At 41.2% G+C, this 13,193-nt stretch overlaps 2 protein-coding genes across 2 annotated transcripts; both read right to left on the bottom strand.

The window, feature by feature from the left end:
- Window positions 1–1,411: 1,411 nt before the first annotated feature.
- Window positions 1,412–4,351, bottom strand: LOC149650579 (uncharacterized). Its single transcript, XM_089849162.1, has one exon. The coding sequence runs from the start codon at window positions 4,349–4,351 to the stop codon at window positions 1,412–1,414; it is 2,940 nt and encodes a 979-aa protein (XP_089705288.1).
- A 5,198-nt stretch (window positions 4,352–9,549) lies between these two features.
- On the bottom strand, window positions 9,550–10,158 carry LOC149650578 (uncharacterized). Its single transcript, XM_089849161.1, has one exon. It carries the CDS (start codon window positions 10,156–10,158, stop codon window positions 9,550–9,552), a length of 609 nt encoding a protein of 202 aa, XP_089705287.1.
- Window positions 10,159–13,193: the final 3,035 nt, after the last annotated feature.

Here is a 13,193-nt window from a genome sequence, read left to right as displayed (position 1 = left end):
ATCAGTGGAATAGGCCAAAAGGTTTTTTATATGTATACAACACTACCCCCTTTTTAATTTTAAAGTCCCAATCTGGAAACAGGCTTCTTAATGCGATCCGATCTTCTTGGTTGCTGGGCGACTTTCTGCTGAGTGATATTGGAATTGCTAATTGTTGTAGATTGCTGTGGTATAGCTGCTCCAAGATTGTCTGTGATAGGAGGAACTTCATTAGGTACTTCGGTTACAGAATGGTCGACTTCGGAATTGGCATGAGCATGGTTTTGTTGTTCTTCGTTGACATCATGGTTAGCTGTGGGTCTCATCTGGACAGGTGCAAGGCGTCTGTGTTTTCGTATTACGGCTGGTACGTCCACTGTGGTAGTTTCAGGAACTGATGGGTAAACCAATTCATTGGATTGTGGATTGAGTGTCGGATCTGGTCTGGATACGAATCTCGATCGAAGCTGATTGTCGTGTTTTCTCATGATGCGATCAGCAACCCGTACTTCGTACATGTTATTCCCAATGCATCTGGTTACGTGGCCAGGAACCCATTTTGGTCCTCTACTGAAATTGCGAACGTGGACAGGTTTGTTGACTGCATGATGTCGTTCATGGCTCACGGCTTCTGGATACTGTTGTTTCCGATTATTCGATTTAGGATGACATAAATCGATTTCAGTCGTGATGTTATAACCCAGGTGCAATTCTGCAGGTGACTTTCCATTAGATAATGGAGTTCTTCGATACCGCATTAATATTTTGCTGATTCGTTCCTCGAGAGTGCCTACTCTGAATACGTCCAAACCCATTTCAATTATTTCAGTTTCTGAACTTGTTCTTCCCGATAGCTTCTTCAAGGAACCCTTGACGATGCGGACAGTTCGTTCGGCTTGGCCATTCGATTGAGGGTGATATGGTGCTATCTTCAGATGATTAATTCCGTAGCTTTTGATGAAAGATGATAACTCTGAACTGGTGAAGCATGTAGCGTTATCCGACACAAGAGTATTCATTATTCCAAATCTTGCGATCATCGGTCTTAAGCTTCTGATAACAGTTTCTGTTGATGTGGAATTAACAACTTCACATTCCATCCACTTGGATTTAGCATCTACGACTATGAAAAGCATTTTATTTTCCACGGGTCCCGCAAAGTCCATATGAACTCTCTGCCAAGGGCGATCAGGAACTGGCCATGGAATGAACGTCTTGACTGGATCGGACGCTACAGCTTGACATGTTGTACATTCTCGTACGATGTTTTCAATGTCCTTGTCTAGTTTAGGCCACCAAAATGTTGATCGTGCGACAGCCTTCATTTTCACCATTCCTTGATGCGTGTCGTGAAGATTTTGAAGCATGGATTTGCGTAGATTTCCTGGAATGATGATTCTTCTTCCCATCAAGAGTAGATTGCCAACTGTTGTTAGTTCCAAACGTCGTTTGTAGTATAGTTGAGTAGATTGCCAACTGTTGTTAGTTCCAAACGTCGTTTGTAGTATAGTTCGAATTCTCCAGTTGTATGTGATGATTTCCATCCATTTCTTAGCTGTTGTAGGACTATCGTTAAGGTGTGGTCATTCTTCATTTCGGCTTCAATTTGCTTTGAAGTGATTGGTTCGGAATCTAGTTGCTGAATGAGTAAGACTGACTCTACTGGTAGTGGAGGTTCTGCTTGTGGTACTTGTATAGGTAGTCGGCTAAGCGCATCAGCATTGGCATGAAGAAGTCCTTTCTTGTATTGGACAGTGTATCGATACGCTGATAGAGTCAAGGCCCATCTTTGAAGCCTTGCTGCAGCCATTTGAGGTATAGGCTTCTTCTCCGATAGCAGATAGATAAGAGGCTGATGGTCTGTCACCAACGTGAATCTTCGTCCAAGCAAGTAGTCCCGGAACTTCGTTACCCCGAAAACAAGAGACAAAGCTTCGCGCTCAAGTTGAGAGTAATTCGTCTCAGCAGGTGCCAATGTTCTGGAAGCAAATGCAATAGGATACTCGTTGTTTTCGACTACGTGGGATATTACTGCTCCAATTCCTCGTGGTGACGCGTCGCATGCCAATCGAATGTCTTTCTTCGGATCGAAGTGCGTTAGGAAGTTTGATCTTGCTAGTAGATTCTTGGCATTAGCGAACGCTTGTTTGTGTAGTTCAGTCCATTCCCAGTTAGATGTCTTCTTCATGAGATCGTAGAGAGGAGAAAGTTCTGTGGCTTGGTTCGGAATAAATTTCGAATAGTAATTGAGAAATCCAATGAAGGAGCGCAATTCCTCGAGATTATTTGGTTCCGGCGCATCCATGATCGCTTTCATTTTACAGGTTTGAGGATGAAGTCCATCTTTGTCCAAATGGTAACCAAGGAAATCCAAGCTTGTACACATGAATTGACATTTGTCTCTACCAAGCTTCAGTCCGTTTGAGCGCAGTGTAGTTAATAGTTTATCAAGTTTCTCGTTATGGTCTTGACAATCGATGCCTCCCAAGAGAATGTCATCTTGATATGGTGAGACTGATTTGTGATCTGCCAGAAGGATTTCCATATGTTTCTGGAAAATAGCGGAAGCGGAAGAAACACCAAACGGGAGTCTGTTATATTCAAATAGGCCTCTCGATGTGTTAATTACTGTAAGCTTCTTGGATTCATCATCGAGCTGAAGTTGACTGTATGCATCTTTCATGTCGATTCTTGAAAAGACTGTACATCCGGACATCTTCGCAAATATATCTTCCACCTTAGGAAGCGGGTACTTGTCTGCATCTATGATCGTGTTCGTCGTTACGCTAAAGTCACCGCAAATTCTGACCTTTCCATTCGGTTTTCGTACTGGAACTATCGGTGCTGCGAAACTTGCGAATGGGATTTGGGTAATTATTCCAGCGTCTTCCATCCTTTTTAGCTCTTCCTCAACTTTATCCTTGAGTGCGTATGGTACTGATCTAGCTTTATGAAAAACAGGCTGAATATCAGTTTTCCGGTACAAATGAACCTTGACATCCTTGAGACATCCCAATTGGTCATTGAAGAGTTCTTCGTGTTTATCCAGAATGGCATTACATTCCGGTGTCTGCTTGACATGAGAAACTCTTGATAGTTGAGGCTGGACTCCATTTTGAAGTATCGGCAAACGTGACGATGTCCAAGTTCTTCCACACAGTGTTGGACCTTCACCGCAATAAATGACTAAAGGAAGTACATCTTCTTCATTTTTGAACGTGACTTTTGGATAAATGACTCCAGCTACGTCGACTTCGTGACCAGAGAACGACGTAAGCTTCATGTTGAGAGGTTTCAATTCATATATCTTCAAGAGATCTTGTACTTTGCTACTTGGCAGAAGTGAGTATGCAGAACCGGTATCGACCTCCATTTTGAAGTTTTGATTGTTGATTGTAACAGTAATCTGATATGGTTCTGGAAGTTTGCTATTCTGGTGCGAATCATCAAGGTGATTAATTCGCGATTCTTGTAGTACGTATTCCGGAAATACGTCATATCTCGAATCTTGACGAGTGATTTCGTCTTTGGCTCTTGAAACTTGATGATTGATCTGGTTTGTATTCGATCTTCCTGGATTGGACCGGCAAGCTCTCGAAATATGACCCAGCTTCGTGCATTTGTGGCACTTTGATTCACGAAATGGACAGTCAGGTGGGGAATGTCCTGCGTCGTTACATCGGGAACATTTAAAATGCTGTCTTTCTTGTGATTTCTGAGACTGCTTCTGATAACCATTGGATTGATTCTGGTGCGAATGCTGATTAGTATTTCTTCTTTTCGACCTCTTCTTCCGGTGCAGTATTGAGATAGCATTTACACTTTCCGTTGATGGTGGTGCTACTTGACTTTTAATGTCGAGAAGGTTGCGACTCGCTGTTTCCATTGCTTGGGCAATTTGAATAGCTTTGGCTAACGTCAGGTTGTCTTCGGAAAGTAACCTCTTCTGTAGAGCATCATCACGGCATCCACAAACTAAACGGTCTCGTAACATGTCGTCTAGCGATGTTCCGTAATTACAAAATTCAGTCATTTTGCGTAGTTCGGATATGTAAATGGCTATGGTCTCCCCGGCTTGTCTTTCTCGCATGTTGAACTTGTATCGTTGTATTATCTCGGAAGGTACTGGGTTGAAGTGCGTGGCAAGGGCGTCGATCAGTTCTTTGTATGTCTTGTCCTTTGGGTTCGTCGGCGAGACTATGTTTCTTAGAGTTCCATACGTCTCGGCCCCGATGAATGTCAGTAGTTGAGCTCTCTTCATCTCTTCCGTCGTGACGTTTGTGACGATGAAGAACTGGTTCAATCTCTCTGAGTATAATGACCATGACTCGACTTTGCTGTTAAAGGATCCAAAGTAGCTGAATGATTCCATAGTGTCGTGGTGGGTACGTATCCCGGCAAAATACGACTGTTGTACTTGAGATGTGTCTCCGTGCGTAACTTTGACAACCTACTTCAACTTATTTAATCTCGCGACTTTCGTAAAACCTCGCGCTTTATTTAATACCTCGCGACTTTATCTAAAATCTATCCTGTATTAAATATCTCGCCTCCGTCGCCAATTTGTTGTGTATTGTGGGAGGAAATACTGCAGATGTAATAACTAAAATACTGGTATTTATTACTTGGTCAATGAATAGAAGAGTACAATAAAATATAGTTTACATCGCTTCCGAGTTCGCGTTAGACTGCCCCCGTGGCTTACAAGTTAGCTTTCTTTTATACCGTTTCGTTATCAGTGGAATAGGCCAAAAGGTTTTTTATATGTATACAACAGTAGTCTTAACGAGTCCTGGCAAGCTCGCCACTTTATGTAACCGTAAAGTTTTAAAAGTAGGAAAAGGGCCTAACTTCACGATTCCACAAAGAATTAAATAAGTAACTAGCAATTAAAAAGTTCCCAGGTTACCCGCTTAAAGATCTTATGGATCATGACCAAGTAATTACCAGATAGTCCATCGTCGTAGGAAGAAATAACGCAGATCTCTCTTAATATTTCACTTGAATTTAGTTATAACAAAAAGCGCGTCTGTACTTGTCGCGTTACAAGATTTTACTCCCTGACTGACAGCGGCGGCGGGGGTTTTTATCCCCGCCAAAAAATATATTTTTTAACAATTGAAAGCCAGTGGCGCTTAAGGCGCCACTCGTGTGAAAAATGGTAATTTAAAAAAGAGATGAAGCAGACGACGTTGGAGGGGTGGCTTCTTTGTTACAACCTTTTCCAAAATGTTGTTGTTTATCTTCATTTCCTTCCGAAAGAATTTACGCATTTTACCAAAATGTCATCGTTCATTTTTAAAATTGGAGTTCTCTTCAAATATTTTTCTATCCTAGTATGAACCTCACATGTCCTGGAAATAGTACACTCTGACGTATGCGCGCCGATGAGAGTAACGTCGATGAGCTTAGCCAAGTACATCGTCGTTTTCACTGATGATTATTCCCGGTGGAGTGAAGTCAGCTTTTTAAAACACAAGAGCGAAGTGTTGAAAGCCTTCAAAGAATTCAAGCATCGAGCTGAAGTGGAAACCGGGAGAAAAATCAAGACATTGCAGTCCGACAACGGTACCGAATACTACAACAATGAATTCGACAGATTCCTGAAAGACTCTGGGATAAAAAGAAGACTCACCGTACCATACACCCCGGAACAGAATGGCATTGCTCAAAGAAAGAACAGAACACTCCTGGGTATGATGATACAAGCGCAACTTCCACCATCATTCTGGGCAGAAGCGATGGCCACGGCTAATTACATTCGAAACCGTTGTCCTTCCCGGAGCATAAATGGAGAAGTACCATTTACCAGATAGACCGGAAAGAAGCCATCCCTGCAACATTTGAAGATTTTCGGCGACAAAGCTTTGCTGTTGGACGAAAAGTTTGCAGCCAGGAGCAAAGAATGCGTTTTCATCGGCTATTCTGAAGTCTCGAAGGCCTATCGACTCTGGGTTCCGTCTGAGAAGCAAATTTACCGAAGTCGAAATGTCAAGTTCCTGGGAGAATTTAATAAACAAGGCGGATATGATGATTTCGTCACTCCAGAAGTCAACCTGAAATACGGATGCAAAGCTAAAGGCGAAATCGAAGTCCCGGCCAACAACAAGTTGCAAAGTCCAGAACACCCAGTAGCAGAAGAGATCAGTCGTATCCCGTATCAATCTCTGGTCGGCTCTCTCATGTACCTGGTAGTGTCATCACGACCGGATATGGCGTATTCAGTCAGCGCATTGAGCCAGTTCAACACAAGTTATGACGAAACTCATTGGATTGCCGGGAAAAGAGTTCTGAGATACCTGAAGGGAACTCTTCATCATGGGTTGCTTTATCGGAAGACCGGATTGCCAATCCAAGGTTTCGTTAATGCAGACTATGGACGCTGTCCGAAAGATAGGAAGTCATATACTGGATATGTCTTCAAACTAGCCGGCGCTGCAGTATCCTGGGAAGCCCGGAAACAGCGAACTGTTGCCTTGTCCAGTACAGAAGCAGAATATATGGCGATGTCCGACGCAACCAAAGAAGCCATATATCTCAAGGGACTTCTCAACGAACTTGGAGTATCAGTTCAGGCGATCGAGCTGTACAACGACAACCAGGGTGCCCAGAAACTCGTTCAGAATCCTGTTTTCCATGCCAGAACGAAGCACATTGATATCCGGCACCACTTCATTCGAGACACCTACGACCAGGGACATATAGCCTTGCGGTATCTACCAACAGAGGAAATGCCAGCTGACATCTGTACGAAGAGCCTGTTCCGTCCGAAGCTTCTCCTCTGCGTCAAAGCCCTTGGACTGGAAATAATTAAATGACCACCCCCTGGATAGAAGATTGAAACCACCGATATTAAGAGGGACTGTTGTAAATTAGAGATAATACCGGTTGTTTTTTATCTATATCCAGATTCTATTTTCTATACTTGTGTTTTTTATGCATCGCGGTCATTCTTGTAATCTTTATTTTTTATGCATTGCGGTCATTCTTGTAATCTTTATTTTTTATTTTTATCGCGAGGCCTTAACTATATAACCGGATAACATTCCGATAACGTTTGTCAGTTCTCAGTCGTCAGTTCACAGTTGATCAGTTCCCAGTTATCTGTTCTCAGATATCAGTTGTTAGTAGCGTTCCCGGAAATTAACTTAAATGTTTTAATTAACTTAATAAAGAGTTTATAACCAGTTAAACCCAGAGTCGTTCTTGCGTCAAACAACAACAGGTTATGGGCCCAGCACGCTTCCACTGCGCAAAGGTTTAGAAGTCATAAGAAGTTCAACGCCGGGAAGATTATCCTTTAAGGTGCGGAGTCAGACGGAGAATGGCCGGAAATCACCTGGGACAAATCGAGACGTTAACGAAAGATAATTATGATACCTGGAAAATGCAAGTGGAAGCCCTGCTTCAAAAGAACGACGTATGGGAGTACGTAGTAGCGTTCCCGGAAATTAACTTAAATGTTTTAATTAACTTAATAAAGAGTTTATAACCAGTTAACCCCAGAGTCGTTCTTGCGTCAAACAACAACAGTTAGTACCCGTAAATGGCCGAAATGCCATTTCTTGCACCCCAGGGGGAATTTTTCAGGTACAGGTCAATGCATTTGGTTTCAATTTCCATCCCATAACAGAATTCATAAGGTACATTTACATACCATAAATGGTTTCAATTCACACCCCAACAATTGAAAGGGTATTTTTTCGAACCCCCCAACCGAATTTATCAGGTACAGGTAAATACCATATTTGGTTTCGATTCGCACCCTTAAAAGATGAAAGTGTATTTTTTCACACCCTAAGCAGAATTTCTGAGGTCCAGTTAAATTCCTTTAAGGGTTCTATTAAGCACCTTAGGGTATATAAAAACACCCCATATACTAGGGTATTTATAAACACCCTATATATGGGGTGCGAATTTGTACCTAAAAGGGTGCGTCTCCTGTGGGGGAAGAAAACACCTTTAAAGGTGCGTTTCCGACCCCTTTTTTTTACAGTGTATGTGGAATAATTCTTTTCCGCTGCATTAAGCAGGGTAGAAGCGTAAGCTATAGGGTATTCTACCTTTCCCTCTTTCTGACTAAGCATAGCGCCCAAACCAATGTTGCTAGCATCTGTGGTTAGGTACGTATGTTTACTGGGATCATAATGGTAAACAGGATGCTCATTAGCATGTACTATAGCTGCTTTTAATTTTAAGAAGGCTTCTTCACATTGCTCACTCCAGACCCATTGGATGTTCTTACGCTAAAGGAGCTACTATCTCCGCATAATGGGGCACAAACCTACTATGCCATCCCGTAAAGCCTAAGAAACGCGACAGAGACTTAACATCTGTTGGTCTAGGAAACTGCTTAATGGCTATGGTTTTAGCCGGGTTTACATGTATACCTGTGCTATCTATTACATGACCTAAAATTAATGTAGACGGTTTAGCAAAGTGACACTTCGTTAAGTTGAGAGCAGTGATGGGCACTATCATATCTTTTTTGAATCTGATACTTTATTTGATAGTTGGAAAAAAATCTAGCTATCATTTGACCGATTTTGATAGTGATAGATCAACCTAAATGATATAGGCATGAAAAATTGAGTTTGAAAGTTCCGATTCCTAAGGAATTTTTTTGATACTTTTCCTGATTCATTAGTTTTTAAGAATATTTAATTTGATTTAAATTTGATAGCTATCGCTACCTATTAAAAATATTTGAAAGCAAAAATGATATTTCTAATATATTTAATTAAATTTTAGTGAATTCTTTCCTTCCCTCTTCCCGGTATACAGCAGCGGTAGGTCATAAGATGGTCTACGAACCAGGGAGGAGGAATGTAGAGGAGTGGCCAAAGGTATTACGGAGAGACCTCCATTTAGCGGTCTGGAGAGAGAGATCTACCCGAGGCCGACTAGTAGCTACTACGCATCAGCGGTGCGCAAGTACGGCATCACTGACGTTAGAGAGAGAAAAAACCAAGTTTCAAATTTCTAAGCCTAACGACTCGCGCCGTCGCGACTCACGCGAGAGTAAATTTTAGTAGAGATGGGCCGATACCAGTTTAAACCGATACCGATATGATCCGATACTTCGGAAACCTCGGTTAGGTCTCAGAGCTCTAACCCGGAATCTGCGAGAATTCTCTTTTTACAACGTGCGTAGACCACTCCTTTACAAATATATATATATTTATATATATAAATATATATAAATATAAATATAAATATATATAAATATTTTGATAGGTAAAAAATTGATAGGTGCGAAATCCAAAATATTTTGATAGGTAAAAAATTGATAGGGGCGAAAATAAAAATATTTTGATAGGTAAAAAATTGATAGGGGCGAAAACAAAAATATTTTGATAGGTAAAAAGATATATCGAAATAAATGTGCCCAACACTGCTATCAGGATCCATAAGGACCTGAAAGTACCCACTCATTAAATCTAATGAAGTTATGTACTTCGGCTTATTTAGGCCTAACAAAATGTCTTCGACCTTGGGAAGAGGATAGGGATCTGGTTTAGTGACCTTATTAAGAGGTCTGTAATCAATACAGAATCTCCATCCACCTTCCTATTTAGGTACGAGGCGAATTCCGGAGGACCAGGGGCTTCGGGAAGGACGTATTTGTCCCGCCTTCAACATTTTGTCTATATGTTCCTTAGTGATTGCTCTTTTTGCTTCTGTGCATCTATAGGCAAGAGTACTTATAGGCTTACTGTCTCCTGTATCTATAGTATGTGTAGTCGTGTGAGTTCGACCAGGCTTAGCTGTAGTCACCGCAGGAAACTTCAACAATAACTGTTTTAGATCCTGGATTTGTATTGCTGTCATAGTACTTTCCGCTACTGCAGGACTAATGTCTTGCTGTTCACTAGCCGATTCAATGGTACCAATTGAGATCGGTGGTGCTGGTAACAAAGAATAGTTTTTACCTAACAAAGTTACTGTTACACTAGGGAAGTCTATGATAGCTAAGTTTCTCATAAGGAAATCCGCACCTAAAATGATCTCACAGAACAGATCAGGGACAATGTGAAAATAGTGTGTGAATGAAGTCCCACAAATAGTGAATTCTAATTCTACACTACCACTAGTAAAGAAGTACTGCCCGTTTGGCAAAAAGATGCAATCTTCGGTGTTTTGTGTATATGTATCAGGGTCTGTGTCGTGAAGGTCCATAAGGATGTCTGAGTATGCCTTAGTTGATATGAAACTAGTGTCAGAACCCTGGTCTACTCTAGCTAGGATAAGTCTAGTATGGGGAAAGCTTAAAGGCAAGGCAAATGACAAATTAGTCTGAGGGTTAACGCTAGAAGAAGCTACAATATAAGAATTTGGAGGGATTTTAAAACTGCAAGAAAGGGACCCTCTGTTATCCTCCTTGCTATCTAGTTTCCCTTTTTCTTCTTACTAGCTTGTGGTGCCTTGGTTCTAGAAGGAGAGGCTGGTTTATTCCTCTTAGGATATGGACAATTAGGTCGAATATCTCCCGCTTTCCCACATTTGTGACATACTAGCCTAGAGCTACTAGACGTGAATTGGGTATCTGACTAGTTGCGGACATACCATGCGAACTATCACTTTTGGACGAACTAGCAGGTACTCTAGTTTGACAAGCCCTAAGTCGAGATTCGACGGTCTGAGCATGTAAACTTAACTCAGAAATGGTATTGTAATTTCTTTGTAAGTACAAACTAATGTCAGGACGTAAGTTTTCTTCTAACGGGGGAAGTAATTCTAACTCCCCGAAAGGATTACGTAAAGCAAAATTCATATTTTGCATGCGTTCAATAAACTGAACTACACTTTCATCCTGACTTTGTTTGCTAGTAATTAACTCTGTCCTCATAAACCTTTGTTTATCTTCGGACATGAAATAAGCCTGAAATCTTAGCTTAAAATTAAGTAGTGACATTTCCTCCTCCATCCTCTCCTGCCGATACCATACACGTGCTCCATCTACCATTAAGGTAGGCATTAATCTTAAAAGATCCATGTCATTTAACGAATGTAGTAATTGAAAACCGTCTAATTGATACAGGAAATTGGCAGCCTCTGCACAATTACCGTTAAATCTAAAATCTGGTTTTAGTACTCTAGCACCATGTGACAAATTTAAAGCTGCAGTAGCATTCAAATTGTGCGTGGTACTAGAAGCTACATAAGTCGATACTAAGTCTGTTAATTCAGTAAGCTTAGCACTTAACATGGCATATGCTGTATCTGGTGCCGGAACAGGCAAAAATGGATTAATAGGGGTTGAATTTAAAGGTCCATAGGAAACTACAGAACCCCGACCCGCTACTGGTAAAGTTCTTTGAGGAACAAAGTGTGAAGGACCAGAAGTTGTAGGTTGGCCTAACACTGAGGAAATGTTTGAAATGGGTGGTATTGTCACAAATGGATTCGTGGAAGGATAACTACTAGTGGTAACCACAGGCGGTTGTCCTAACACTGAAGTGGTACTTGATATAGGCCTAGTGTTAACAGTCACGTACGAGCTTGGCACACTAACATTGGCATGCGTATTAGTGGTAAGCCTCGGTTGTGAAGGCGCAACAGAAAAGGGGTTTACACCTGTCTGTGTTGTACTAAACCTAACTCGCGGTACATTAGGATTAATAGTAGAAAATGGATAACCAGTTTGACTTACTGTAATGGGCGGATTACTCATAGCTGGTGGTTGAGATAAAATAGGATCAGAGAGGCGTAATTGATTAAAACAAGCGGCTAGATGAAGATCACTTTGTGCAGGGCTTTGTTCTAGCAAAGCGCGTCTCGCGGCGAGACGTTGAAGATCACGTGATCTAGCTCTAGCGTCTCTCTGATTGGCTAACCTATTAGGGCGACTAGCTCCTGCAACCAACACGGGGGAAACGTCCGATTCACTGTCGGAATCCGGGGTTGCAATAACCCTACTACGCCACATTGTCTAACTGGTTTATCGGAGGGGAAAAAAGAACCGCACTAACCGATAAGCCTAAAAATGGCTTTAAGCCTAGGCTATCCAATATATTAAATTTAATTTAAATTAACGCTAACCCAACTCACGAAAATGTTCGAGGTCCTGTCAAGTTCGCCAATTATTTCTCCCCTGTAACCGATTTGCTTAAAAAGCTGAGGTTTACAGAGTAAGAAATAATAAGACAAAATTAGGTGGCAAAAATTCTATCTTTTATTATACCAGGTTCTGGTTGGGTTAGTTTATACATAGAAAAAAAATATTATGGGGTTAGTTAATTTTAGTATATGATAATGCTATTTACAATGTAAAGTACTCAAATTGGGAAGCGCCAGTAGGGAATGTCCGTACTAAAGAAACATAACACTTACAGTAATGTTTAGAGCCCTGGAAACTGTGTCTTTGGTCTTGAAACGGTACGCGACTAGAGAAAGAGCGCGGGAATTTCCTATTTAATATAACTTAACCGTTAGAGGGTCGGAAGGGCGATCGTCTATTGCTGCCGGCGACAGATGTTAGCCACTCGGGTGTCGAATAGGAGTCCCACTGACTAACTTCCTGACTAGAGTACCTCAGACTAACTAACCTCCGCTCCCTAGGCTATTCAGGCTATATATACTACGAAAGGTGTCACAGTATCTATTCAAAAATCTTGAACGTAGCGACCCAATGTATTGATACTATTCGGGTCAACTAAATTCGAAACCTAGTGTTTAGGAACTGAGAATATCTGGGTTTTTGAAACCTAGTGTTTAGGAACTGAGAATATCTGGGTTTTTGAAACCTAGTGTTTAGGAACTGAGAATATCTGGGTTTTTGAAACCTAGTGTTTAGGAACTGAGAATATCTGGGTTTTTGAAACCTAGTGTTTAGGAACTGAGAATATCTGGGTTTTTGAAACCTAGTGTTTTGGAACTGAGAATATTTGGGTTTTCGAAACCTAGTGTTTGGGAACTGAGAATATCTGGGTTTCGAAATCTAATGTTTAGGAACTGAGAATATCTGGGTTTCGAATTCTAATGTTTAGGAACTGAGAATATCTGGGTTTTTGAAACCTAGTGTTTAGGAACTGAGAATATCTGGGTTTTTGAAACCTAGTGTTTAGGAACTGAGAATATCTGGGTTTTTGAAACCTAGTGTTTAGGAACTGAGAATATCTGGGTTTTTGAAACCTAGTGTTTTGGAACTGAGAATATCTGGGTTGTCAAAACCTAGTGTTTGGGAACTGAGAATATCTAGGTTTTCGAAATCT

Source organism: Phalangium opilio, unplaced genomic scaffold (assembly GCF_054372755.1).
Source record: "Phalangium opilio isolate 3A_F unplaced genomic scaffold, DU_Popi_V2 ptg000086l_1, whole genome shotgun sequence".
Taxonomy (NCBI): domain Eukaryota; kingdom Metazoa; phylum Arthropoda; class Arachnida; order Opiliones; family Phalangiidae; genus Phalangium; species Phalangium opilio.
Note: the sequence above shows the minus strand (reverse complement) of the source record. Positions and strands in the feature narration are given on the sequence as shown.